The following is a 26,751-nucleotide window of genomic DNA, read 5'->3' as shown; positions in this document are numbered from 1 at the left end:
GTGCTACACTGTGGGAAAGATGTCACTATGGCCCTTATTCTGATCGGTGCGGCTGGATCCGAATATGCGGCCAGCACCGTGCGTCCTTAACCCCGCCTTCCATACGGATCGCCAACTCCGTCCGTACGCGGTAAGAAGCTGTCCGAACGGACCGCACGTGTATTTCTCATGAATACACCTCCTCCATCTCAGGGAACCTCCCCCATCATTCGATGGTCGCAGACCATTGAATGCAGGACCGAGTGGTCAGGCAGCTCCCGCAACCTCAGACCACACAGGCATTTCTCCATGCAAAAGCAGGGATCTGGGCGGGCAGCTGACATCCGGCAATGTCATATGTCCGCCCCCTACACGTGCGTCACGGCCGCATTACCATACATACGCCCAGCGTTTGCATGGGAAAGCCCATGAAATGCGGGGTGTAAACATATGGTAATGAGCCCAAACAGCCCTTCACACCCCTCTCCACCCCCTGTTCGTAGTGTACACATTTCATGCGGAATGAAGCCGTGCGTCCCGCTCGCACATGCGCAGAGACGCCTCTGCACATGCGCAGACACAAAACATCGGCGGCACGAACGCACGCGGATATTACCGCACCAACCAGAATAAGGGCCTATGTCTTCCACAGTGTTGGCCGAGGTTAGGGGAAAGCTGTAGTGCTGCACAGAGCATTCTTCGATCACTTCAATGGAGTATCTGACCTTCCACCGTCTGGGGCAAGTGGTTATGATGGTGTTGCACTCTGGATGGTGAATTGGAGGTGGGAGAGTACAGCAGCACATACTGTAGTGAATTGTTGCCCTGTTACTGGAAAGCTGGTTTATGGAGGATCAAGAATCAAGAATGTGGAAAAAAAGAGCAGGCCTGGATTCCCCAGATCCGAGTCCACCTGAATGGTTCAAATCCTAGTTGGGATCCGAGTGGCGTTCAGATGTTCCCGCCAGCCTCAGATCCCAGCGCACGGGCAAAACATCAGTTTTGGAGTTGGAACAGATAGGACGTGTCTCTGCTCTGCTCCTCTCTGCTGGTGCCTACCTACTGCCGTCTGCAGTATATATTTACTTAGTCCTAGTGCCAACCTACTGCTGTATACTACATATAGTACTTCCAGTCCACTGGTGCCACTGCCTACCTACTCAGTGCTGCAACTGAGTAGTGTATATAATTCCAGTCTGCTAGTGCCCTGCCTACCAGTACCTACTGCAGTATATAAATCCAGTCCACTAGTGCCTACCTACTGCTGTATATATAATTCCAGTCCGCTGGTGCCTACCTACTTCCTTATATATAATGCCAGTCCGCTGGTGCCTACCTACTTCCTTATATATAATTCCAGTCCGCTAGTGCCTACCTACTTCCTTATATATAATTCCAGCCTGCTGGTGCCTACCTACTTCCTTATATATAATTCCAGTCTGCTGGTGCCCTGCCTACCAGTACCTACTGCAGTATATAAATCCAGTCCGCTAGTGCCTACCGACTGCTGTATATATAATTCCAGTCCGCTGGTGCCTACCTACTTCCTTATATATAATTCCAGTCTGCTGGTGCCTACCTACTTCCTTATATATAATTCCAGTCTGCTGGTGCCTACCTACTGCAGTATATAAATCCAGTCCGCTAGTGCCTATCTACTGCTGTATATATAATTCCAGTCCACTGGTGCCTACCTACTTCCTTATATACAATTCCAGTCCGCTGGTGCCCAGCCATTTTGCAAATAAATTTGCCTATGACCAAGTCTGAATTAGGCCCTAAACCCAATTCATGTCCTATGCAGTCTCAGGGCACCTTCTTAAGTAATTAGCCCTTCAAGCACAACATTGAGAACGACACAATGGATGTGAGAGAGGTAGAAACAATGGTGATTCGTGGATGACAGGAGGAGGAGGGGCCATCAGTCAGATTTGGACCCACTGACATAAGAAAGGAGTGGTCTCATAATCTGTGTCCGCTTATAGTGTGTATCCATTATATCTGTCCCAGAATCATGACATGAGATGTATAGAGGCACAACTCTAGGGTAACACGGATGAGGAGAGAGGTCTGTATTTGTGATACAAGTAGAGAACTTCTATATCTAGTGTAGCCCTGTTTATGAGGATTGGCTTTATTTATTATATTGCTACCCATTGTGAAGACACAGCTGTATTTATTATAATATACTTGTCTTGCATCCTATCTTAGGATTTATGTTTCTTGTATCTTCTTTTGCGGCTGTGCATAGGCATGATTTTGTTGGAACCGATCGCCTGCCTGTCCTCCTAAAAGTGTCTCATGGCCGGGAGATTTTGGTACGTACGCCATGCATAATTATTTCTAGATTAATATGTCTCTGCTTTCCAGCAATATGGTTTGTAAAGATGCTTCCCCATGTGTCTGCCGGGTGCAGGGATTTTGAAGGCATAGAGGCCATCATTTAAATACTCAGTTTATGCTCTGCCTGCTGAAAGAACTTACTGCACAGTGGTCCTAAGTGCCAGTACTAATCTATGGATACAAGGGGCTGTTAACATGCCATTCTGTCACTCAGCACCAGACGTGCCATTATGTCACTCAGCACCAGACATGCCATTCTGTCACTCAGCACTAGACGTGCCATTCTGTCACTCAGCACCAGACGTGCAATTCTGTCACTCAGCACCAGACGTGCAATTCTGTCACTCAGCACCAGACGTGCCATTCTGTCACTCAGCATCAGACGTGCCACTCTGTCACTCAGCATCAGACGTGCCATTCTGTCACTCAGCATCAGACGTGCCATTCTGTCACTCAGCACCAGACGTGCCATTCTGTCACTCAGCACCAGACGTGCCATTATGTCACTCAGCACCAGACGTGCCATTCTGTCACTCAGCACCAGACGTGCCATTCTGTCACTCAGCACCAGACGTGCCACTCTGTCACTCAGCACCAGATGTGCCATTCTGTCACTCAGCACCAGATGTGCCATTCTGTCACTCAGCACCAGACGTGCCATTCTGTCACTCAGCACCAGACGTGCCACTCTGTCACTCAGCACCAGACGTGCCATTCTGTCACTCAGCACCAGACGTGCCATTCTGTCACTCAGCACCAGACGTGCCACTCTGTCACTCAGCACCAGACGTGCCACTATATCACTCAGCACCAGACATGCCATTCTGTCACTCAGCACCAGACATGCCATTCTGTCACTGAGCACCAGACATGCCATTCTGTCATTTGGCACCAGACATGCCATTCTGTCACTCGGCACCAGACATGCCATTCTGTCACTCGGCACCAGACATGCCATTCTGTCACTCGGCACCAGACATGCCATTCTGTCACTCGGCACCAGACATGCCATTCTGTCAGCACCAGACGTGCCACTATATCACTCAGCACCAGACATGCCATTCTGTCACTCAGCACCAGACATGCCATTCTGTCACTCAGCACCAGACGTGCCACTCTGTCACTCAGCACCAGATGTGCCATTCTGTCACTCAGCACCAGACGTGCCATTCTGTCACTCAGCACCAGACGTGCCACTCTGTCACTCAGCACCAGACGTGCCACTATATCACTCAGCACCAGACGTGCCACTCTGTCACTCAGCACCAGACGTGCCACTATATCACTCAGCACCAGACATGCCATTCTGTCACTGAGCACCAGACATGCCATTCTGTCACTCGGCACCAGACGTGCCACTCTGTCACTCAGCACCAGATGTGCCATTCTGTCACTCAGCACCAGATGTGCCATTCTGTCACTCAGCACCAGACGTGCCATTCTGTCACTCAGCACCAGACGTGCCACTCTGTCACTCAGCACCAGACGTGCCACTATATCACTCAGCACCAGACATGCCATTCTGTCACTCAGCACCAGACATGCCATTCTGTCACTGAGCACCAGACATGCCATTCTGTCATTTGGCACCAGACATGCCATTCTGTCACTCGGCACCAGACATGCCATTCTGTCACTCGGCACCAGACATGCCATTCTGTCACTCGGCACCAGACATGCCATTCTGTCACTCGGCACCAGACATGCCATTCTGTCAGCACCAGACGTGCCACTATATCACTCAGCACCAGACATGCCATTCTGTCACTCAGCACCAGACATGCCATTCTGTCACTCAGCACCAGACGTGCCACTCTGTCACTCAGCACCAGATGTGCCATTCTGTCACTCAGCACCAGACGTGCCATTCTGTCACTCAGCACCAGACGTGCCACTCTGTCACTCAGCACCAGACGTGCCACTATATCACTCAGCACCAGACGTGCCACTCTGTCACTCAGCACCAGACGTGCCACTATATCACTCAGCACCAGACATGCCATTCTGTCACTGAGCACCAGACATGCCATTCTGTCACTCGGCACCAGACATGCCATTCTGTCACTCGGCACCAGACATGCCATTCTGTCACTCGGCACCAGACGTGCCATTCTGTCACTCGGCACCAGACGTGCCATTCTGTCACTCGGCACCAGACGTGCCATTCTGTCACTCGGCACCAGACGTGCCATTCTGTCACTCGGCACCAGACGTGCCATTCTGTCACTCGGCACCAGACGTGCCATTCTGTCACTCGGCACCAGACGTGCCATTCTGTCACTCGGCACCAAACGTGCCATTCTGTCACTCGGCACCAGACGTGCCATTCTGTCACTCAGCACCAGATGTGCCATTCTGTCACTCAGCACCAGACGTGCCATTCTGTCACTCAGCACCAGACGTGCCACTCTGTCACTCAGCACCAGACGTGCCACTATATCACTCAGCACCAGACGTGCCATTCTGTCACTCAGCACCAGACATGCCATTCTGTCACTCGGCACCAGACATGCCATTCTGTCACTCAGCACCAGACGTGCCATTCTGTCACTCAGCACCAGACGTGCCATTCTGTCACTCAGCACCAGACGTGCCACTCTGTCACTCAGCACCAGACGTGCCACTATATCACTCAGCACCAGACGTGCCATTCTGTCACTCAGCACCAGACGTGCCATTCTGTCACTCAGCACCAGACGTGCCATTCTGTCACTCGGCACCAGACATGCCATTCTGTCACTCAGCACCAGACATGCCATTCTGTCACTCAGCACCAGACATGCCATTCTGTCACTCGGCACCAGACATGCCATTCTGTCACTCAGCACCAGACATGCCATTCTGTCACTCAGCACCAGACATGCCATTCTGTCACTCAGCACCAGACGTGCCATTCTGTCACTCAGCATCAGACGTGCCATTCTGTCACTCAGTATCAGACGTGCCATTCTGTCACTCAGCACCAGACGTGCCATTCTGTCACTCAGCACCAGACGTGCCATTCTGTCACTCAGCATCAGACGTGCCATTCTGTCACTCAGCACCAGACATGCCATTCTGTCACTCAGCATCAGACATGCCATTCTGTCACTCAGCATCAGACGTGCCATTCTGTCACTCAGCATCAGACATGCCATTCTGTCACTCAGCACCAGACATGTCATTCTGTCACTCACTCAGCATCAGACGTGTCATTCTGTCACTCAGCACCAGACATGTCATTCTGTCACTCAGCACCAGTGAATGTCAGTTAAAGCAGGGTTTAGTAATCTAAAAAAATACCAAGTTACAAATATAAATGATTAACAGGAAACATGAAATACTCACCTGTGAATGTTTTGCTCCTTCAGCTAAATTTCATTGGAGTCACAGTAGAGAAGGAGCAACGCTATGTGCATTTTACCTCCACAAAACATCGCTTTACTCCTGTGGCTATTGGCAGCTCCAGTCCTTCAAAACAGGTACGGCATTTCTCATCTTGTCCTCTCACTCCTGATTACCTAGAATGTCTGTGGTTCCTTGATTTATTAGTTATCTAAGTGTTAATTATCTCCCCATTATTAATCATCTAGATTGCATTTTATTTCTTATTTAAATCACCAAGGAATGTGCCAGTTAGTGTGGCTGGAATTTAGGGGCCGAATCTGGATCAGTCGCTGTGATCTCAATGGTCAGGGTGTGTGTATGTCCATTTTTGCGAATGTGCAAACTCTGACAGCGAACGGCCACGGCGAGTTGCACACTCGCCAGTCCCTTCGCAGCATGGAGTGAAGGTCTAGGGACGGACGGGGGTGGTGACGGTGCTGGACCATAGGAACACCCAGGGCCGGCGCGACCACTAGGCAGCTCTAGGCATTGGAGGGCGGTAATGAGCTGCCTGGAGGAGCAGCAGCAGTAGGAAGGGTCCCGACTCCCGCCAGCGTGAGGAGAGCAGGAGGAAAGCACCGTCCTGGGAGGATAGTGAGGCTACCCCCGCCCCTGGACCCCCCCCCCCACCATTGTTTTGGATGCTAGAGGAGGCCGCGGCCTCCTCTAGCATCCAAACAAACGGTCTGCTATAAGGGGATAGACATTTTGTGTGGGAGTTTCTTTATAATAGCAGGACTCAAGAGCCGAACGAGGAGGAGCGCCGGGACCGCAGAGGACATATACGTATCCCGGTTACAGAGGCAGCGTCGGCAAGTGGCAGTGTGTAAGGCAGGGGGGGTGTTATCTTTTCTTAGGGGGTGGGACAGCAGAGGAACAGGCAGGCAGGCAGCAGTGGAATGATAGCCCCGCAGACCCCCAGCGCCAACACTTTACTCAGCGTCTCCCCGCCGCTGCGGGGTCTGCGGGACTATTGTTACGCCACTGATTATATCTGTAACTGTACCACACTGTAAGACAAAATGATTCGTTTGATAGTGATTCTTTCTTAACACAATATAGTGTTAATGCTTATCCAGTCTTTTCCTTTACAACAGGGGTTCCCATTCTTTTTTGAATCACAGCACCCTAGAGTACAAGAGTCTTTTCCCGGCACCCCATGGCCAAACAAATGTAGAAAAATTATATAAAATTAAGTGAATTGTGTTTATATATGGTGATCCTTAGGTTTAGTTATATTGTAAATGGTTCCTTTTGTACACATTTTATGATTGCCAGTCACCAAACCTGGTTTTGTCCATAAATAATTTTGGTTGGTCTTGTACCACCAACCCGAGGCACCCCAGGGAGCCACGGCACACAGTTTGGGAACCACTGCTTTATAAGCTTCTTAGAAGTTAGAACCCCTTTTATTTATTATTATCTAGCTATACCCTATGTTAATTTTTCTTTTGTTTTCTTTGTTATTAATCTTCTAGACCCCTTAATAGTCTGTTGTAATGATCATGTTGCCTTTTATTTTTCTAGATCTATGAACTGTTTAACGGGGGGGCTGTAGCTGTAATCTATGAGATTAATTTGGAGCCGCTGAGGGTGATCCAGGAACAGAACTATCACCACCCCATATTTCAGTGTCTGAACCCCAGAGGGGAAATATTACCAGGGTCAACTGCCTTTGTGGAATGGATCTTCTCACCACTTGAGGCGAAAACCTATTCGGTAACGAATTCTACACTTACCGCATTTCTTATTATTCTGTGCACTAGAAGCTGCTCATTTACTGATACTAATGACTTTACTCTCACATGTAGGTGACTGTCCCTGTACAGATCTTAGGAGGTGACTCTGCTCTCATTACCTTTGAAGGGGTTGGCTATGAGCGTAGTGTACTGGGTGATATTGCTGTTTTTGACGATGTTTTCCCATTGGCTACAGTTCCGAGGCTCTCAGTTCCTGGACAGGTGAAAAGGTTTTATATGCATTGTTGTCATTAATCGGTGGCATAGCTACATATGTGGCAGACCCCGCGGCGGCTTGGGGGAGTGGCTCCAGCAGGGTCTGTGGTGGGACCGCTGGCTGAACTGACAGGCGACCCAGGCAGCAGTGAGAGCTGAGCTGGTCCCGCCCTGTACATATCTAATGAGCGGGGACCCAGTGCAGTGTATAGTGAATGAGCGGGTCCCCGCCCCGTGCATATGGGATGAGCAAGGCCATTACATATGCATGGGGGGGGGGGGGCACTCATTAAATATGCACTGCTCCCTTTGTCGCCTGTCAGCTCAGCCAGCAGCACCCGTAGTCCGTAGCTATGCCACTGTCCATAATAGTTATCTTGTGTCTATCAAACCAAGTGCATTTATTACAGATAGCTCATCACTGTACTACAGTGTTTAACAAACTCCATCACTATAGTCTGAATTTTAAAGATATATATGCTTGAGTCCAGATGGTTATATCATATTGCCTGAGGTGCTTTTTAAGTTACCTGTGCTCAAGCATAGACCGTAATGACGAAGTGGGTGTGGATCAGCTCACAGACCATGTCTAGGTCGACAGTTAATAGCTCGACATGCAAAGTCTACACTGTCAAAAATGCACAAGGTCAACAGTGACAAAAAAGTTAACACATGCAAAAGGTCAACATGGAAAAGGTCAGTACACATAAAGATCAACATGAGTTTTTTCACTTTTTTTTTTATTTCAATGTCGACACCTGAGCACATGGACCCCCAAATAGTGTTCTCGCTCTACCACTGCTGCACACTTTACCGTTCTTTGTTTATTTTAATATTGTAATTAGTGGTCATGTTCATTACTTCAGTGTCGGCACCTTACCTTTCTGGCATGGAGGGCTGGCTGATCTCCTCCTGGCTCCCTAGCCTTGCTCTCCTGGTGAATAATGGCTAAATTCACTGGGAGGCAGAGCGTAAATCCAGAGGCAGGAGTGGGCTGAGATTAAGTTCGGGGGTGGGGCTTAAATCCGGTGCTAGTAACTAATATTCTGGAATCTACAGATTACATTGGCTGCAGCACGTAGACCCCAGAGAGGACTTAAGGTAAAGCAGTGGAGGGCATCCCATAGGAAACGATCTCTCTGCTATCACAGTCTGGACTGGCAGTCACAGGGGTTGAACACACATTCTGGTACTGCCTCCCTGGCTGTGATTAGCACAGAGTCCCTACAAACGGCAGATATTAATGGGGTCTGCAGTCCTGCAGAACATAGGTAAAATTTGCCACTGGTCACAAACTACAATCCGGCTATCCTAACAGTATATTGCTTACTATGCTATGCCCAAAATGTCCATTTCCATGGGTATCCTGGACCTGCGAATAAAGACATAGACATTTATTTCATACCTACGTCAGCTTAGGAAGCATCAAGAATAAATTTATGCTCACCAATCTTTTTTTGAACACTTTTTGCACACCATATATGGTGTAGCCACACCATGATCAATTGAGCACTTGTACATCTGCTTTCAATTTGTGTCAATGATAAAACTGGACCCAGAATGAATCTGAAAAAATCTTTATTTTGCATTTATAATAACACTCATATATAATTTTTATTCCATATATTCAATAATTGGTGGTGTCAAGCCCAGAAACCAATCAGATGCTTGCTTACATTTTCAAAATTGTGCTGAAAATATTACATTCAAGATCTGAATAGTTGTACTTCTCTTTTGTATAGTTACCTGTAGAATGGTTGTCATAATGTAGATATTCCCCACTGTGTACAATATAATGTATAGAACATTCGGTACTTGTTTCCTAGCACGGCACCCAATATTTTCATCTTATGCGATCGCATCGCATGCCATATAGCCGCATACAATGCATGCGATGCGATGGTATACGATTTTTTATTCTACAACCACCTTGATGGGTCCTTACAATGTTAAATGGTCCCCCATACTCAACGCCAACCCGAAGTGTAGCGAGCCCGCGAGGGGTGGCGGTACGCGTCCTCCGACATTTTCATACCCCCACTATCCACGTCGGCGTGGAGTTGATTTTAGATAGTGTGGCGAGCCCTGCAAGGGGACATGGATTACTTTACATGTATTGCGCGTCCACTCGCCATGCTTCAGGCTCGTATTCCACGGCCGCTCGCGACCTATATAGAATCAACTCCACGCCGACGTGGATAGTGGGGGTATGAAAAGGTCGGAGGATGCGTGCCGCCACCCCTCGCGGGCTCGCCACGCTTTGGGTTGGCGTTGATCGTGAGGGTGGCGTTGAGAATGGGGGGCCATTTAACATTGTAAGGACCCATCAGGGTGGTTGTACAATCAAAAATCGTATACGATCGCATCCTATGCCATTGTATGGTATACAATGCGATATTTTATTGTACAACCTTGCGTCGCATCGCATACCATCGTATATGATATTTAGTGTTATGGTATGCGATACGATGGGCGCCGTGCTAGGAAACAAGTACCAAACATTCTTCTTATTACCTCCTACAGATTTCTCACTTGACCCAGGAGAAACTGACATTTGGTGATATTCCTACCTTCTGCAAGTCAAGCCGTCTGCTGTTTTTGAAAAACACTTCCGATAGAGAGGCCATTTTCTTTACTTGGTATGCAGGGTCATCCAATGCTAGCGAGGTGAGTAGAACAGTCAGTGCATATAATGTACGCTGTTTCCAGCAGGGCAGTGTAAGGTATGAATTGTATTTTGACGGGAATTGGGGAACTGAAGCCTACTGGCTAAATCTTTTATCTGTCGTGTATTGAAATTGTATTGATTGTTTCTAGATGACTTTGGAAGAAAGTTGCTCATTTGATTGTTTTATTTATTGGGATTCTTTATTGACAGACGCTTCAGGTCTCTCCTTTGTCAGGTGTAGTGCGACCAGGTGACAGTACCAGTGTTGTGGTTAGTCTGCAGTCTGGAGAACAAGCCTCTTTCTATACCCTGGAGTTGGTGTGTGAGGTTGGTATTTCAATCGTTGTAGGGCGACAATACTTGTAATGGAGCATATAATTGTAGCCTGTCATCTCCTGGCAGATATTCATAGAGAAAGCGCTGGCTGAGTATGAGCAAGACCTTCGAGAGTGGGAAGAAGAAGAAGAACGCCAATCAGTGGAGTTTATGATCAAGGAACCAGTTTCAGAGAGGAGAGGTCAAAGGGTGGTATGTCTGCTTCTTAACATATTATGCGGGCATTATTGTATTAATTGTTGTGTGAGTCTGTTCTCTGGTATTTGTGTAGGTCTCTCCAGATGTTTTGTTTGTCTTTCACAGGCCACTAATTTATTTAGGGGGGCCCACACCACACACCCTGCACCCAGTTTTTCTTGATCAAACAAGCCATTTACAAAAAAATCCTCTGTATGTCCATATTTTTCATATATATATATATATATATATATATATATATATATATATATATATATATATATATGTATTTATGATATTTTATGATATTCAATCTATTATACATAAATAAAATGGCTAACATTTTCTATTTACTATTGTTACCCTGGCAATTGTGCAAACTGTACCCTGCATAGTTCTAAGAGAAATAATTACTGCCATGAAAATAGATTTCATTCATAATAGCCTGACAATTTCTTTCAGAACCATTCTTTAACAAAGCTTTTTTTAAGATGAGAATTAAGATTTTGCTATGCTGCCCACAAAGTTCTAGTTACACCCCTGGTTGTACAGCTAGTACAACCAGGGGTGTAACTAGAACTTTGTGGGCAGCATAGCAAAATCTTGACTGGGCCCCCTTAGTGACACATGAGGAGGTGGAAAGGCATGGAAAAGAGGGGACAGTGGCTGGGAGTTAGATTTCTGGTGGAAAGGGTTGAGGACACAGGAGGAGGAGGTGGTGAAGTGCCAGGGACAAGAAGGGACAATGACTGGGAGTCAGGACTTATATTTGGAGGGGAGCTGGGGACAGGAGGAGACGGGAGTGGGGAATACAGCTCACAGGAAGGGTACTTGCTGGCCAACTGCAGCTCTGCAAATGCCAGTGGTTGGCTGCTCAAGCTGCTGAGAATGGGACTGGCGGGGGAAGGTATTCCACCTCCCTCCCTCCCAGTAAGTAAGCTATGGAACCATGCCGCACTAAAACATTCAAGCAGGTACAGGGGATAGCCTACTAGGCCTTGGGACCCTCAAGCACCTGGGCCCATAGTAGCTACATTCCCTTCCCCCTCTATAGTTATGTCACTGTGTACAAACACTTTAGGAGGAGTCTCATGCTTTCCCATTTTCCTGAACATCTACTGGAAAATGGTAACAAGTTAAAAGCCTAGGAGAAACCTTACATTTTCTATCAGGCTTTGGCTATGTTTTAGTCAGAAATCATTAACTTTTTTCTTTTTGCTCAACTCACCCCTCTAGTGCTCCGAATGGAATGTGGAGAAATAAGCATTATTAACAATCATTTTAAGTATAGCTTTATCCATCATTGGTAAGATACAGATGGAGCCTTCTTCAACTAGCCATCTCTGGATAGCCATGGCTCACCAAGGCCTATTGTTCTCAGCTGCAATACAATATATAGAACAATACAGTAGGTGATTAGCATAGGATTAAATCAGACAGCTTTGGCTCCTTTAAACCTATTAAAGGGCTAGATGAGGATGGCTCTATATGTACATGTTTTGGACATGTCATTAATTATTTTGTGTATTATTATTTCCTAGTGTTGTCTAGAGTCCGGTGGAACTGACATGATTCAAGCTAAGCAGCAACTGACAGAGATACAGAGATATAAGGTGAGAAGTCTAGCCTTTGTAGCGGGGGTGGAGTAGCTGACATACAATATCTAGGTCAACAGTCATTAAGTCGATAGCAAAAGATCGACATTCACAAGGTCGACATTGTGAAAAGGTCTTCATCGAAAAGGTTAATACATGCAAAGATTTACATGACTTTTTCTCTTTTTTTCGGTGTGGACACCTGAGCACGTGGAGCCCCATTTAGTGTACTGCTTTGCTCGCTATGCTTTGGACCAGGTTACTGTTCCCAATTCTCCTAAAAACTTACATCATCCATTTCATGTGTCAACCTTATGTGTCGATGTGTTGTTGATGTAGACCTTGTGCACATCAACCTTTTTGTGTCATTCTACACAGTAGTTCACTGCTTAACAAGACTTTGGTACTTGTGTATTATCACGGTGCCCAGTTAGCATAAGTACGCTACCGTACTGAAATCGCAACGCGTTAGAGTGCCATGCGATGCTATTTCAGTAGTTAATATGGTACTTCTATAGTGGTGTCTGTTACGCATGTGGTTTCAGAATTAGCATAGGTAATGTAAATTGCGTAGTCAGTCAGAGATAGTATTCCCGCTCCCTGTCAGAATCATTCTGAGATGAATTTCTGACAGGAATGGCAGCATCACTCAGACCTGGAGGAGAATTGTCCGAAATGGCTGAACCTGTCACTAATATGTTCAGCCTGCCTAAGAAGGAGGAGGAGGCTGTCCAATTCTTTCAGCACCATCATCTGCTGCCGCTGACACAGAATTGTACCAACGGGCACCCCATGCACATGCAGTTAAGGAGTGCATGTGGCGGTGCCATATCAAAGCATGCCGTCAGAAGGTGAGCCTAAGAGCAGGCCATTGGTGCCGGGGTGCCGCTTATCATTCCTCACCATGATACGATTTATATATTCCTGGGCAGAGGAGCTCACATCAATCAATTTATTGTGAGCGTCAGCTCCAAATTTCTAACAAAACTGCGGTCCTGTACAATGGATGGATGCGGGAGGCCTGCACCATGGACCTGATGGCGCACCGGTGTATCGGACCTGGGAAGATTATTGAGGTCAATGAGAGCTTATTTGTAAAGAGAAAAAGCAATGTCAGCCGTGTTTTGCCTCAACAATGGATTTTTTGGCGGGATCTCACTTGAAAGTGGCCAAAACGTGATGCCACCACTCTAATGGCGGCCATAAATGAGAACATTGAGCTGGGCACAACCATTTATTCTGATTGCTGGCGGGCGTACAGCACAGAGCAATTGGAACAGGTTGGATATAATCATGCCAGAGTTAATCACAGATATAACTTTGTTGACCCCGATACAGGTGTACACACACAAAACATCGAACGGCTTTGGAACTCCTGCAAATGGCGGAACAAGCGCCAAAGAGGCACAGCACGTCACCATTTGCAATCCTACTTGCAGGAGTTCATGTGGCGTAAAACTTTGGGTGCTGATAAGCCATTTGAGCGCATCCTTCACGCGCTGACGCTGCTTCCAAAGGCAAATTGACTGTTGTATTATCTTTTTTGGACATTATTTTCCTCATTAATGTTGTTATTCTTCATTGATTGCTAATATTGTTATTATTTATTGTGATTACTTGATTTAATATGCTCTTTCATTATAACTTATTAAGGAAATACCAGTTTTTCTTCATTAATGTTGTTATTCTTGATTGATTGTTATTATTGTCATTATTTATTGTGATTACGAGGTGGTTCATCGCGCCCTACGGGCGCTCTTCACACCGGCGTAAGGGGCTACGCCCCTTAATTTGTGAACATTTGTATTGTGAGAAATATGGTTAGAATTGTATGAAAGATGCCCTGTATTGCAGCTTCTGGCAGTGGGTGAGGGTCCAGCGTGGCAGCACAGGAGTACCGGACGGTGGCCCTGAGTCAGTGTCTCCTCCTACTGGGTGGGAGTTAGGGTGCATGAGAGCAGGAGGCTGGGCTATGAGGCATGATAGGGGCATGTGGGCAAAACAGCGTCAGCGACTCCCCAGTGGTGGAAGTTACGGTTCAGGAGAGCAGGAAGCTGGGTAGTGATAGGGGTGTGTGGGCATACGGGGGACTAAAGAGGGTGGTGGACACTGTGCAGCTTCTGCCAGTGGGTGAGGGTCCAGTGTGGCAGCACAGAAGTACAGGAGTCAGTGTCTCCTCCGACTGGGTGGGAGTTAGGGTGCATGAGAGCAGGAGGCTGGGCGGTAAAGCATGATAGGGGAATGTGGGCAACACAGGGTGAGCGGGTCTCCACTGGCGGAAGTTACGGGGCAGGAGAACAGGAGGCAGGGCAGTGATAGAGGTGTGTGGGCATGAGGGGTAATAAAGGTTTTTGGCTGTTGCGGAGTAGGGATAGGCATTGGTGCAGACACCATCGATGGTTGGCATTGATGGCGATTTTGCACCCTGCCATCGATAGTAGTAACATATTACTTGGATAACTATCGATTGTTGTAGCTATCGATGGTCATCCATTATATCTGACTGAATAGGCCGTGGGTCAATCAGAACTTGGTGGCCTTAAAAATATTTGAAACTTGATCGGTTCTCCTTTGCCATCGTTGTAGGGAAACCATCTTGTCCTCACACATTGATGGCAAAAGTATTCAACATCGGCCATAAACCATCGATTATTTGAAATCATTGATGGTCGATGGGCATCCCTAGAACTGGAGGAGGGTGGGGGACAGTATGCAGCTCCCGGCAGTGGGTGAGCGTCTCCTCCCACTGGGAGGGAGTGAGCGTGCATGAGAGCAGGAGGCTGTATAATAGTGGTATGTGGGCAAGACATTGATAAAAGTTGTGGCGCTGGTGCAGAGGGCAGTGGGGAAACCTGCAGTGCGGCAGCCAGGGCCGGATTTCCCACCTAGGGGCGGTACCTGCTTGTGGTGGTACAGGATCCCTTATTGTCACGGGGGGTACGTGAAATGCGGGAGCGGGGTTGCGGTGGTCCGCTGGGGGGTGGAATTGCCGGAAGGGGGTCAGGGGGGTCTGCAAATTGCGGGAGGGGGGGTGGTGTGCGGGGGATCCGCGATTAGCGGGAGGGGGTCCGCAAATCGTGGGCTGGGGGCGCGGGGGGGCTTGAATCGTGGGAAGGGGGGTCCGCAAATTGCGGGAGGGTGGTTGTCGGGGTTAGTGAATTGCGGGAGGGGGGTTGCGGAGGTCCGTGAATTGCGGGAGGGGCGCGTGGGGTGCCGTGAGTCATGGGGGGGTGGTGCGGGGGTCCATGAATCACGGGAGGGGTCATGAATCGCAGGAGGGGGGGTCATGGGGGGGCTGCGAATCGCAGGAGGGGGGGTGTGGGGGGTTGCCGTGAATTGCATGAGGGGGGAGTGAATCAAGGGAGGGGGGGCGCAGGGGGGTGGTGCGGGGGTCCGTGTATCGCAGGAGGGGGCTTGAATCGCGGGAGGGGGGGTCGTGGGGGGCTGCGAATCGCAGGAAGGGGGGTGTGGGGGGTGCCGTGAATTGCGTGAGGGGGGCATGAATCGCGGGAGGGGGGGTCCCCGAATGTGTGAATTACGGAGCGGTCGCAAAAGGTGCCGAGGGGGCCCGCAAATTGCGGGAGGGGGGCGCTACGGGGGGTTCCGTGAATCGCGGGAGGGGGCGGCGCGAATTGCGGGAGGGGGGGTCGCAAATCGCAGTTGGGGGGGTGCCGTGAATCGCGGGAGGGGGGGTCCCGCGAGTCGCGGGAGGGGAGGATGCAGGGGTCCCGCGAATCGCGTGAGGGGGCTCGCTGGAGGGAGGGGTAGCTGGGGTTCCGCGATTCGCGGGGGTCCCGCGAATCGCGGGAGGGGGTTGTCGCGGGGGTCCCGCGAATCGCGGGGAAAGCGGGGGTACCGCAAATCACGCGGAGGGGGGGTCGTGGGACCCCCGCGACTCGCAGGAGGGGGGAAAGCGGAGGTCCCGCGACTCGCGGGAGGGGGGGTCGCGGGGTCCCGCGAATCGCGGGAGGGGGGGTCGTGGGGGTTCCGCGAATCGCGGGAGGGGGGGTAACGGGGGTCCCGCGAATCGCGGGAGGGGGGGGGTCATGGGGGTCCCGCGAATCGCGGGAGGGGGGGTCGCGGGGGTCCCGCGAATCGCGGGAGGGGGGGGTCGCGGGGGTCCCGTGAATCGCGGGAGGGGGGGGGTCCCGCGAACCGCGGGAGGGTCGCGGGGGTCCCACGAATCGCGGGAGGGGGGTCGCTGGGGTCCCGCGATTCGCGGGAGGGGGGTCGCGGGGGTCCCGCGATTTGCGGGAGGGGGGTCGCGGGGGTCCTGGCAGAGGGTAGGGATGTGCAGGAGTAATGGTGGATGGTGCCTCTGGAGTAATGGTGGGTGTGTACTGTAGCCCTGGCTGGGCGGGGGGAGGTGATGTCAAGGGGGTGGAACGTTATACACATGAAACTGTTCTACACAGGAACGTTCTCCACAGGGGTTGAGTGACAGATCTGGCTAAATATATAAGAGATTGTGATTATTTAATTGTAAATACCAGTTATTCGTTAACACACGTCGTCATTACTGTGTCAGATGTATGATATTGCAGGTGTGAATGTGTCCTGAAAAGACCCCCACTATCCACGTCATCCCAAAAGTGTGGCGAGCGCAGTGAGCCCCACGAGGGGATGCGTTACGTGTCCTCCTGACCTTTTAAAACCCCCACTATCCACGTCGGTGTGGAGTTGACTTTATATAGTGTGGCTAGCGCAGCAAGCCACCGAGTCAGAAGCGTGGTGAGCACAGCGAGCCCCGCAAGGGGATGCGGATTACTTAACATGTATTCCGCCTACGCTCGCCGCGCTTCGGGCTCGGTGGCTCGCTGCCCTCACCACACTATATAAAAGCAACTCCACACCGACGTGGATAGTGGGGGTATGAAAAGGTCGGCAGGACGCGCAAGCCACGCTTCGGGATTTGCATCACATACATATATACACACTGTTATTAAGCATCACATACACAGGGTGTTCTGAGGTAAATCGCAACACACATAAAATCGCATGCGATCGCATGCGTTTTTTAGTGTTATGGTATGCGGTGCTATGCAGAAATTGTACAGGGTGCAGTGAATAAATTAACTAGTGAGATCGAATCACATCGCATCACATCCATTCGACAAAGTGCCATGTGATGCGATTTCACTACGCAGAATAGCCCACTAAGAAAATAGCGTACTGGGCTGACTTAGATTTGTGGTGTCCTGGTCTGGGAACTGTGCGGGCAGCTGATGTCCTGTGACATCAGCCGCCCACCCCTGGCAGGCAGGTTCCCACCTGCATTCGCATGGCGACGCCCAACGTTTTAGTGGCATGTATATTAATATATCAATAGTTTGCGTAATGCAACACTTTTATGGCTGAACAAAAAAGATTTTTTTTATTATCTGTCCCATGAAGATGGGTTGGGATCAGTTGGTCTATTGCATTATGGTCGAAAGTCATTAGGTCGAATCCATTAGGTCGACATGCTAAAAGGTCGACATGACTCTAGGTCGACATGGGAAAAGGTCGACATGATTCTAGGTCGAAAGGTCATTAGTTCGACAGGTCATTAGTTCGACAAGGTCATTAGTTCGACATTGTCTATGTCGACATTCACAAGGTCGACATGGGGTTTTTCACTGTTTTTTTACCTGAATGTCAACACAGTCGACATGGACACAGTTTAAAGTGCACTGCATCCCCTCGCTGCGCTCGCTATGCGTCGGGCACGGTGCCTCGCTACGCTCGGCACACTATTTTATTCTCCCACCACGCCCTAGTGCAGGGCTGGGCAACACAGGCCCTCCAGATGTTAATGAACTACACATCCCAGGATGCTTTGCATTAGTTTTGCTATGTGGCCATGCTGAAACTGATGCAAGGCATGCTGGGATGTGTAGTTCATTAACATCTGGAGGGCCGGTGTTGCCCAGCCCTGCCCTAGTGGATGGTAGGGCATGAAATACCGCCTGTCGGCACATGTTGGCTCAAAAAACAGTGAAAAACTCCATGTCGACCTTGTGAATGTCGACATAGACAATGACCTTGTCGAACTAATAACCTGTCGAACTAATGACCTTTCGAACTAGAATCATGTCGACCTTTTCCCATGTCAACCTAGAGTCATGTCGACCTTTTAGCATGTCGACCTAATGGATTCGACCTAATGACTGTCGACCATAATGCAGTAGACCAAATGACCGCATCCCCTTGAAGATTTATGTGATTTCAGCAGGTATAAATGGAAGCCTGAAGTATTCTCTTAGCAAATCACAGATAACATTGGAGCTAGGAATGGGATTTTCGAACAACATTTTATCCTTGTCAATATGTGAAAGTGATGATTAAATGATTGATTGCAGACATGTCACCCTGATTAATGTGATGTTAGAAAAACAGTATTCCTCTAGAAATGTTCATAGTTATTGAAATTTCCACAAGGGGGCATCCTTATCTTTAGAATGTGCAGAGTAATAAGTCCAGTTTGAATTCTTTAACAGAGCTGTATTTTGTTACCAGACCCTACCACCCATCAAGAATGCTGATTTTGCCCGGCCACCAGTCAGCCGAGACAGAAAGAGTCGTAGGGCACAGAAAGAGGCACAGAAAGTCTTGGCTAGACCTGAATCACCTATTCCATTACAGCTCCACTTGTCGGTGACTGCAAGATCACATCACATACCAGACTTTCTGAACCAATTCCACAATGACTTCCAGAGACATTTCCAGCAACGGTGAGTGGCCTTCTTTGTACCTGATGAAAGATCTGTGATCGGCTAGATACATTCGATAGATCTTGTTGTGGACAAGGAATCTGCATTTCCATAGCTGTTTATTCTGTCAGGTGTCTCACACATGATTTGTGTATACAAATATAACACAACTCTGAATTTAGTGATCTAAATGGAGGTCCGTCCAAACCAGATGATTGCAAATCACATAGGCAAAAGCAGGAGGGTTTCTGGTTGCCCGGAAACCTCCCTCCTCTTGGCAAATGCCTTAAATTATGACAACAATAGCACTGATATGTAATATGATCAATAGGGTTGCCACCTCATCATGCAGTGTAAGTGACAGAGCAAAGCTGCTGCATATTCCTAGTGTACCAGCTTCTTCTACCACAAAGGACCAGAGAGTAGCTATCAGGAGGAAGAAACAGGAGCCTTACTATGAAGTGGGAGATTGTGAGCTTAGAAAGGGCAGTACTGTTTCTATTATCTAATTTAAATGTTTGAAACAGCGTATACTATATAGACCATATGTACTGTTAAATATTAATACTGTATTCTATACGGTATCCAGTGTATAAAAAGACCAATATTCTGGGCTGTTACCACTCCCCCAGACTCCCATATTTACTCCAATGCCCTGCAGCGTGGGAGATTTTGGATTACACTTGGAAACCTCCCTATAAAAATCCTGCGTTTGCCACTGTATCACTGTATCAAATGTAATGATCTTGTGGCTGGAGATGTGTGATCGTCTCAATAAGCAATTCATTTATCCATTTTCAAAAATGATTTTTCACAAACAAAAGCTTTTGCAAGTATGCCATCTTTAGACTGTGCTGAGAAACTGACAATTTTTCCATATGAGCCCAGTGTGAACTCGTGCCCATACACTTGTGAGATCTAAGGTACAATGGTGCGATTTTGATCAATCTCACCGACAAATTGCATGGATCGCATGACAATAGTATGTGTCACATGGCACGTTGGCCAAGTCTCGCATCTCAAGATATTATGTGCTGCACATAATATTTATCGCATCACATGTGGTTTTTAAACACATGCAATATATCACAATGTGATGTGCGATCTGCCAGTTTATTTAGCCCAGCCCTTATTCCATCACCCGATTTCAGGTCGCAAGGGGCATGTGACTTATCGCTCGATTGTATGCACATCGGATGGTAAAAAAAAACACAGATTTTTCGCACTGGGAGCTTCAAGGGAAATTGCATTCCATAGATCCTCTGTGAGTGATGCTGATAAGGTGAAACATGCATTGCTGAGAGTTCCTACTTGCAGGTTTAAATAGGTGGGGGGGGGGGGAGGGGGGGTGAGACCTGTGCTTGTGAGGTGATGCACTAAAACTTATATCACAGCTGTTAATGTGTCTAATTATAATTACATATGTGAATCTGCGCAGAGGATAAGTTTGTGTCAGGTATATAAAGGCTCATGAAACAGTTTCTGTGACACATGTCTCAATGCCAAAAGGTGCTGTGTCACATTGGTGGGGTTTGGGTAAAAGTTCACAAGTGGCTGTGGTATGTCCGTGGGTGATAGCAAAGTTAATGAGGTACTGGGTAGCAGCACAGGTCAGTGTCGCAGGAGGCTGGCATCTCATCCTAACCGCGGTACACTCTTACCTGTCCTTCTATGTCCCTCAGCCTCCTCCTCTTGTTCGCTTCACTGGCAATGTGGGCGGTTAGGGCTTCCTGTATCCACAGTGCCTCTGGACTTCGGACGGCCACGGAGCGAGCGGTATCGCTAGATCCTGCACGTCCGCAAACCCCATCCTCTGTTAGGTGCCATGCGCTGAACTCCCTGGGAGGGAGGAGACTTGGGGAAAGGGGGAGATCAGGGTCTCTGTAGTCAGGTGTTCAACGCGTCAGCTATCAAGCCTAGTTTTCAGAATACTTGGTTTTTGGAGATCTGGATAATGGATACTCAACACCTGTGTGTGTGTATGTGTGTGTGTGTACATTGGGCCTTATTCAGATCTGAGCTCAGTACAAATTTGTTTGGCAAATGGGCAAAACCATGTGCACTGCAGGTGGGGCAGATGTAACCTGTGCAAAGAGAGTTAAATTTGGGTGGGGTGTGCTGAAACTGAAAACTAAATTGCAGTGTAAAAATAAAGCAGCCAGTATTTACCCTGCACAGAAACAAAATAATTCACGCAAATCTAACTCTCTCTCTATACATGTTACATCTGCCCCACCTGCAGTGCACATGGTTTTGCCCATTTTCCGAACAAATTTGTACTGAGCTCAGATCTGAATAAGGCCCATTATATATATATATATATATATATAGTAGATGAAGGAAGAAGCGGCACTCACGAGACTTGTCTTTAGGTGATAAAACAACAGCTTTATTCCAACATGTTTCGAGATATCCTCTCGTCGTCAGGGAACGACGACGAGAGGATATCTCGAAACATGTTGGAATAAAGCTGTTGTTTTATCACCTAAAGACAAGTCTCGTGAGTGCCGCTTCTTCCTTCATCTACTACATTGAACTTCACGTTCTAAGAAGGCACCTGAGCACAAACGTTGGTGATTGATCCAAGGAGTGCCGGTACTACTGAACTGTATATATATATATATATATAATATATATATATATATATATATATAAAAATGATTAAAATAGATTTGTTAACAACGTGCTTGCATATAGTTTCATTTATGTGGGCTATAGCAAACGGCTATGGCAAGTTTTTCTCCAAGGTGCTGTGTTATCTTCCCTTTTCCTGCGACCTAGGATTAATGAATAACACGTCTCGTTACACAGAAATAAATGGGCTCTTCTATTGGAACTGGAAATTCCACATTTTATAACCCCAGATTATCCGGCATATATGATAATTCATGTTTAGCAGACTGAAATCCAGACATGTAAGAGAACTGACGTCAGTCTACCCAGCCTTATGTATCTGGTATCAATGTGCCAATAGTACTTTGCTGTAATTAAAGGAAACTCACACCTTACAATACAATGTACACAGTACAATAAAAAGTTTTTCCCTATAAACAGAAACCTTAGCTTCATTAATTAATAGCAGTGGGTGTTTGTAATGGGGCAGTTACAACAATACCCTTGCAACCTATAGGTCTTTGTGGCTGCAAATTTCCCTCAAAAGTATTCTCTCCCATCAGGGGCGGATTGGCCCACCGGGATACCGGGCTTTTTCCTGGTGGGCCGGCCCATTTCAGCTATGTAACGGCCGCTCGCCCCCCTGGCTGGGCCACAGACCGCCTTTTCCGCGGTTATCGGCCACGGCCACAGCACTTTAACCACAACAAAGATGGCTGCGGCCAGCCTCATCCCTTGCAGTAGTGATAATGGCTGGTGCTCATGCTTGGTCGTGCGCAGCAGCTCCCGCGGCCCCTCCGAGTGTGTGTGCGGCTGCTTAGGTGATCCCCAGCAGGTAGCGCAGCACGAGTTTTTTGCGTGCTGGGGATCAAAAACAAGAAGGGGGCAGCGCTGGCAAAGTGGCAGAATTAAAGATTGAGCAGTCTGCAGCGCCGCCCACCCTTCTGCTATCCTCCTCCCTATAGCAGCAGCAGCCTGGCAGCCACAGCCATAGGAAGAGCCAGCCAAGCATGGGCAGAGCCTGGAGCAGCTCTACAGCCAAGTATGTAATGTGTGCTAGGGATGGGCATGATATGTTAATGTGTGCTAGGGGGGGGGGGGGGTGTGTGTGACATGTTTATATGTGCAGGGGATGACATGTAAATGTGTGCTTGGGCAGGGGTGTCATGTAAATGTGTGCTCCTATTGACTGGCAACCCATCGCACAATTTCAAACAGCTGAGGGCCCGCTCTAAAGACAGCCGGGCAGCCCACCTCTTCTGCCCGGCTGTCACACTGTTTCACTGCAGCCACTGCGGACCCCCTCTTTAGACAGCCGGGCAGCACACCCCTCTCTGCCTGGCTGTCAGACTGCTTCCCCTGGATAGGAGCATGTAAACCCCCTTGGCAACAAGCATTAAACCTCCTTGGAATGAGCATGTCGGTAAGCGGCGCTTATGTGCCATAATATGTAATGGGCATCTCAGTGTGTGGCATATCTGTAATGGGTATCATGGTGTGTGTGGTATATGTATAATGAACATTACGGTGTGCAACATATGTATAATGGCATCACGGTGTGGCATATGCATAATGGGCATCACGGTGTGGGGCATATGTATAATGGCATAAGGATGTGTGGCATATGTATAATGGGCATCACGGTGTGTGGCATATGTATAATGGCATCAGGGTGTGCGGCATATGTATAATGAGCATCAGGGTGTGTGGCATATGTATAATGGGCATCAGGGTGTGTGGCATATGTATAATGGCACCACGGTGTACGGCATATGTATAATGGCATCAGGGTGTGTGGCATATGTATAATGGGCATCAGGGTATGCTGAATATGTATAATGGCATCACGGTGTACGGCATATGTATAATGGGCATCGCGGTGTACGGCATATGTATAATGGGCATCACGTTGTGTGGCATACGTATAATGGCATCAGGGTGTGTGGCATATGTATAATGAGCATCAGGGTGTGCGGCATATGTATAATGGCATTGCGGTGTGCAGCATATGTATAATGGGCATCGGGTGTGCGGAATATGTATAATGGCATCACGGTGTGCGGCATACGTGTAATGGGCATCAAGGTGTGTAGCATATGTATAATGGACATCACAGTGTGTGCCATATGTATAATTCACATCACGGTGTGAGGCATATGTATAATGAGCATCACTGTGTTTGGCATATGTATAATGGGCACCACGGTGTGAGGCAAATGTGAAATGAGCATCACTGTGTTTGGCATATGTATAATGGGCACCATGGTGTGAGGCATATGTATAATGGGCACCACGGTGTGAGGCATATGTATATTGGGCATCACGGTGTGTTCTCTATGTATAATGGCATCACGGTGTGCGGCACATGTATAATGGCATCAGGATGTGCGGCACATGTATAATGGCATCAGGATGTGTGGCATATGTATAATGGGCATCACGATGTGTAGCATATGTGTAATGGGCATCACGGTGTGTGGCATATGTGTAATGGGCATCACGGTGTGTGGCATATGTGTAATGGGCATCACGGGGTGTGGCATATGTATAATGGGCATCACTGTCTCCCTTCCTTGCATCCTCCACCACTTTGTGACTCCCCTCGCTGCATCCCCTCCTACCCTGCATCCTGTGCCACCATGCCCCCCTCACACTCTGCATCCTGTGCCACCCTGTGCAAGTCCCCCCTTCCTTTGTTCTCAGCCACCTTGCATCTCCCCTCCCAGCATTCTTGGGAGACCCACTGTCACCCCCCCCCCCCCCCCCGTCTCTATCTTCCCAGCCTGCAGAATAAACGCTACACCCCTATATTGATGGGCCACACCCCCAAAAAAAATCGGGCGCGTCCCCAGCAAGCAAAACCCCACCCCCATTAGGGCTGCTTCAAGATATTTTCCGGGCTGGTTTTAATTCCCAATCCGCCCCTGTCTAAAGGGGTATAGGCACAGGCTTGGCCTCAGAGATTTTGACATATTTGGCTTAGTCAAACATCAAGAAGTAGCCATCCCCAGCTGCAGCCCATGTGTACAGCCTGATACACTGTGCGGTCAACATTGACTTTCCGGCACAGTCTACTTGGTCGATAGCAGCACTGCAGGGCCGCGCATCACTATCACCTGCAGTGTACTTACGGGTGATTCTGGCTAATCACCTATCTAATCGAAATCGCCTGACCGAATGGATTAGTCAAAATCGTCCAGCCTGTGTGTGCACCCTGTGAGTTCCCTGAATACATTCACATTAGACCTGGGGCGTAATTCAGACCTGATAGGGCAGATGCTTATATTCGGAGCCCAGTGATCAGGTATACACCGCCATTCCAGAGTGAACTCCCACTCATCGTGTGGACTCCAAATGACTGCATGCCCTCACGGGGCTCCATTCACACTCATTGCATAAGGCCAGGTGATCACTCTGCTACTGCTGCACACAGATGGGAATATATGGAAAGGTCCAAAACATTAAAACAAAAAACTTATGACGGCCTTTTCTTGTGTCAACCATTACCATGTCAACATTTTGCTTGTATCAACCATATGCCAACCTTGTGCACGTCAACCATATGGTGTTGACCTATTAACGGTCAACCTATGGAGCGTATTTTGTCTTATGCATGCATATGGCAGCCAAGTCAGGAAGGGTATGGGTCATAGGGTCGCCAGTAGTTAGGCCGAAAGTCAATCGGTTCAGCAATATTGATGAACGCATGAAAAAGTAAAGGCCGACACATGGAAAAGGTTGACATGAAATAGGGTCAACATGAGTTTTCCATGTGTTTTTATGCGTGTCTATGTGAACATAAGTTGACCTGGACACTGTATAAGTGTGCCGCATCCCCTCACATGGCTCCCCGTGCTCACTATGCCTCGCTATGCTCAGCACACTATTGTATTCTCCCTCTGTGTCCACTTAGATAAGTATGAAAAACCGCCTTAAAAAAAAAATTACACAAAAAACTCATGTCGACATTTTCCATGCTGACCCATTGCTTGTCTCGACCTTTAGACCATGTCGACCTTTTTTCAAGTGTTGACCTTTTGTCTGTCGACCAATAGTGGTCGACCTATTGACTGTCCACCTAATTAATTTCGAAATATCGACTGAATTCCTTGAGGAAACGGTTGTGTGAATGTAATAACTAAGCTGTGGTGATTTCCAGCAGTATGTGTGCATTGCAGGTGCGGTACTAGTGTGGATTCAGTGCCATTATGCTTACTGAGTAATCACATTGGCCACATGAATATTGGACCATAAACTACCTACCATCTCTATCACATTCTGTATCATTATTTGTGTTTTCTGTGCAGCAGCACAACTAACGTGTGGATGTATGACCTGTATACTCGTTCAGTTTTGTTCTAATACATATTCACATCAATAATAACAGTGTAGCATCAATGGTGACTTCACATGTAAGCAATAAATACATTTAGGTGTCTAATTTTAGGGTTACACGCTGTATTTTACTCTAACAGACTCTTTTCACAGTATAATGGAGTGAGCAGTTATTTTGTTCTGTGAATAAATGTGTTCATTCTCTTTCATATTTCTCTCCTCAGTCAGTCAGTGAGTCACTCAGCAGATTCTGATTTCTGTACTGACCACAGCAGCCCAGGCCTAGGATGGCAGAATTACATCCATGATGGCCACGCTCACGCTCTCATGTCTTAATTCCCTTATGCATGTCAGTCCACATAAACTGCTAATGATCTCGGCCCTTATTCAGATCGCTTCGCTCGGACGCGAATTCAGCCAGCGTACCCATGTTGCGTGTATACGCATGCGCAGACCCATTTCTGTGCATATCTCTACGCAGGGAGCGTGCGAACTCGGTGAGAAGTCCAGTCGCAGAGTGCTCACTCCTGGCCTTACGAGCAGGGGGTGGAGAGGGACGCTGCGGCCTGATCAGGGTCATTGCCATATGCGCACGCCCTGCCTTTCGGGAAACGGTCATCTGTCAGACCAGACTTAGGTCGACAGTCATTAGGTCGACCCCGGAAGGTCGACTGTCCCCAAGGTCGACAGGG

At 48.2% G+C, this 26,751-nt stretch overlaps 1 protein-coding gene across 1 annotated transcript in view; it reads left to right on the top strand.

Annotated features, from left to right (window-relative positions):
- CFAP65 (cilia and flagella associated protein 65) overlaps nucleotides 1–26,751 on the top strand; it is a 97,385-nt gene that overhangs the window by 60,748 nt on the left and 9,886 nt on the right. The window contains exons 21-29 of the mRNA XM_083153732.1: nucleotides 2,231–2,297; nucleotides 5,673–5,783; nucleotides 7,216–7,407; nucleotides 7,500–7,649; nucleotides 10,167–10,310; nucleotides 10,522–10,638; nucleotides 10,714–10,839; nucleotides 12,366–12,437; nucleotides 18,918–19,132. Of these exons, the coding sequence (XP_083009858.1) occupies nucleotides 2,231–2,297; nucleotides 5,673–5,783; nucleotides 7,216–7,407; nucleotides 7,500–7,649; nucleotides 10,167–10,310; nucleotides 10,522–10,638; nucleotides 10,714–10,839; nucleotides 12,366–12,437; nucleotides 18,918–19,132 (1,194 nt within the window). The remainder of the gene's footprint in view (nucleotides 1–2,230; nucleotides 2,298–5,672; nucleotides 5,784–7,215; nucleotides 7,408–7,499; nucleotides 7,650–10,166; nucleotides 10,311–10,521; nucleotides 10,639–10,713; nucleotides 10,840–12,365; nucleotides 12,438–18,917; nucleotides 19,133–26,751) is intronic.

The sequence above is a fragment of the Crinia signifera genome, chromosome 7 (assembly GCF_055691185.1).
Source record: "Crinia signifera chromosome 7, ASM5569118v1, whole genome shotgun sequence".
NCBI classification, from domain to species: domain Eukaryota; kingdom Metazoa; phylum Chordata; class Amphibia; order Anura; family Myobatrachidae; genus Crinia; species Crinia signifera.
This window is presented reverse-complemented; position numbering and strand designations above follow the sequence as displayed.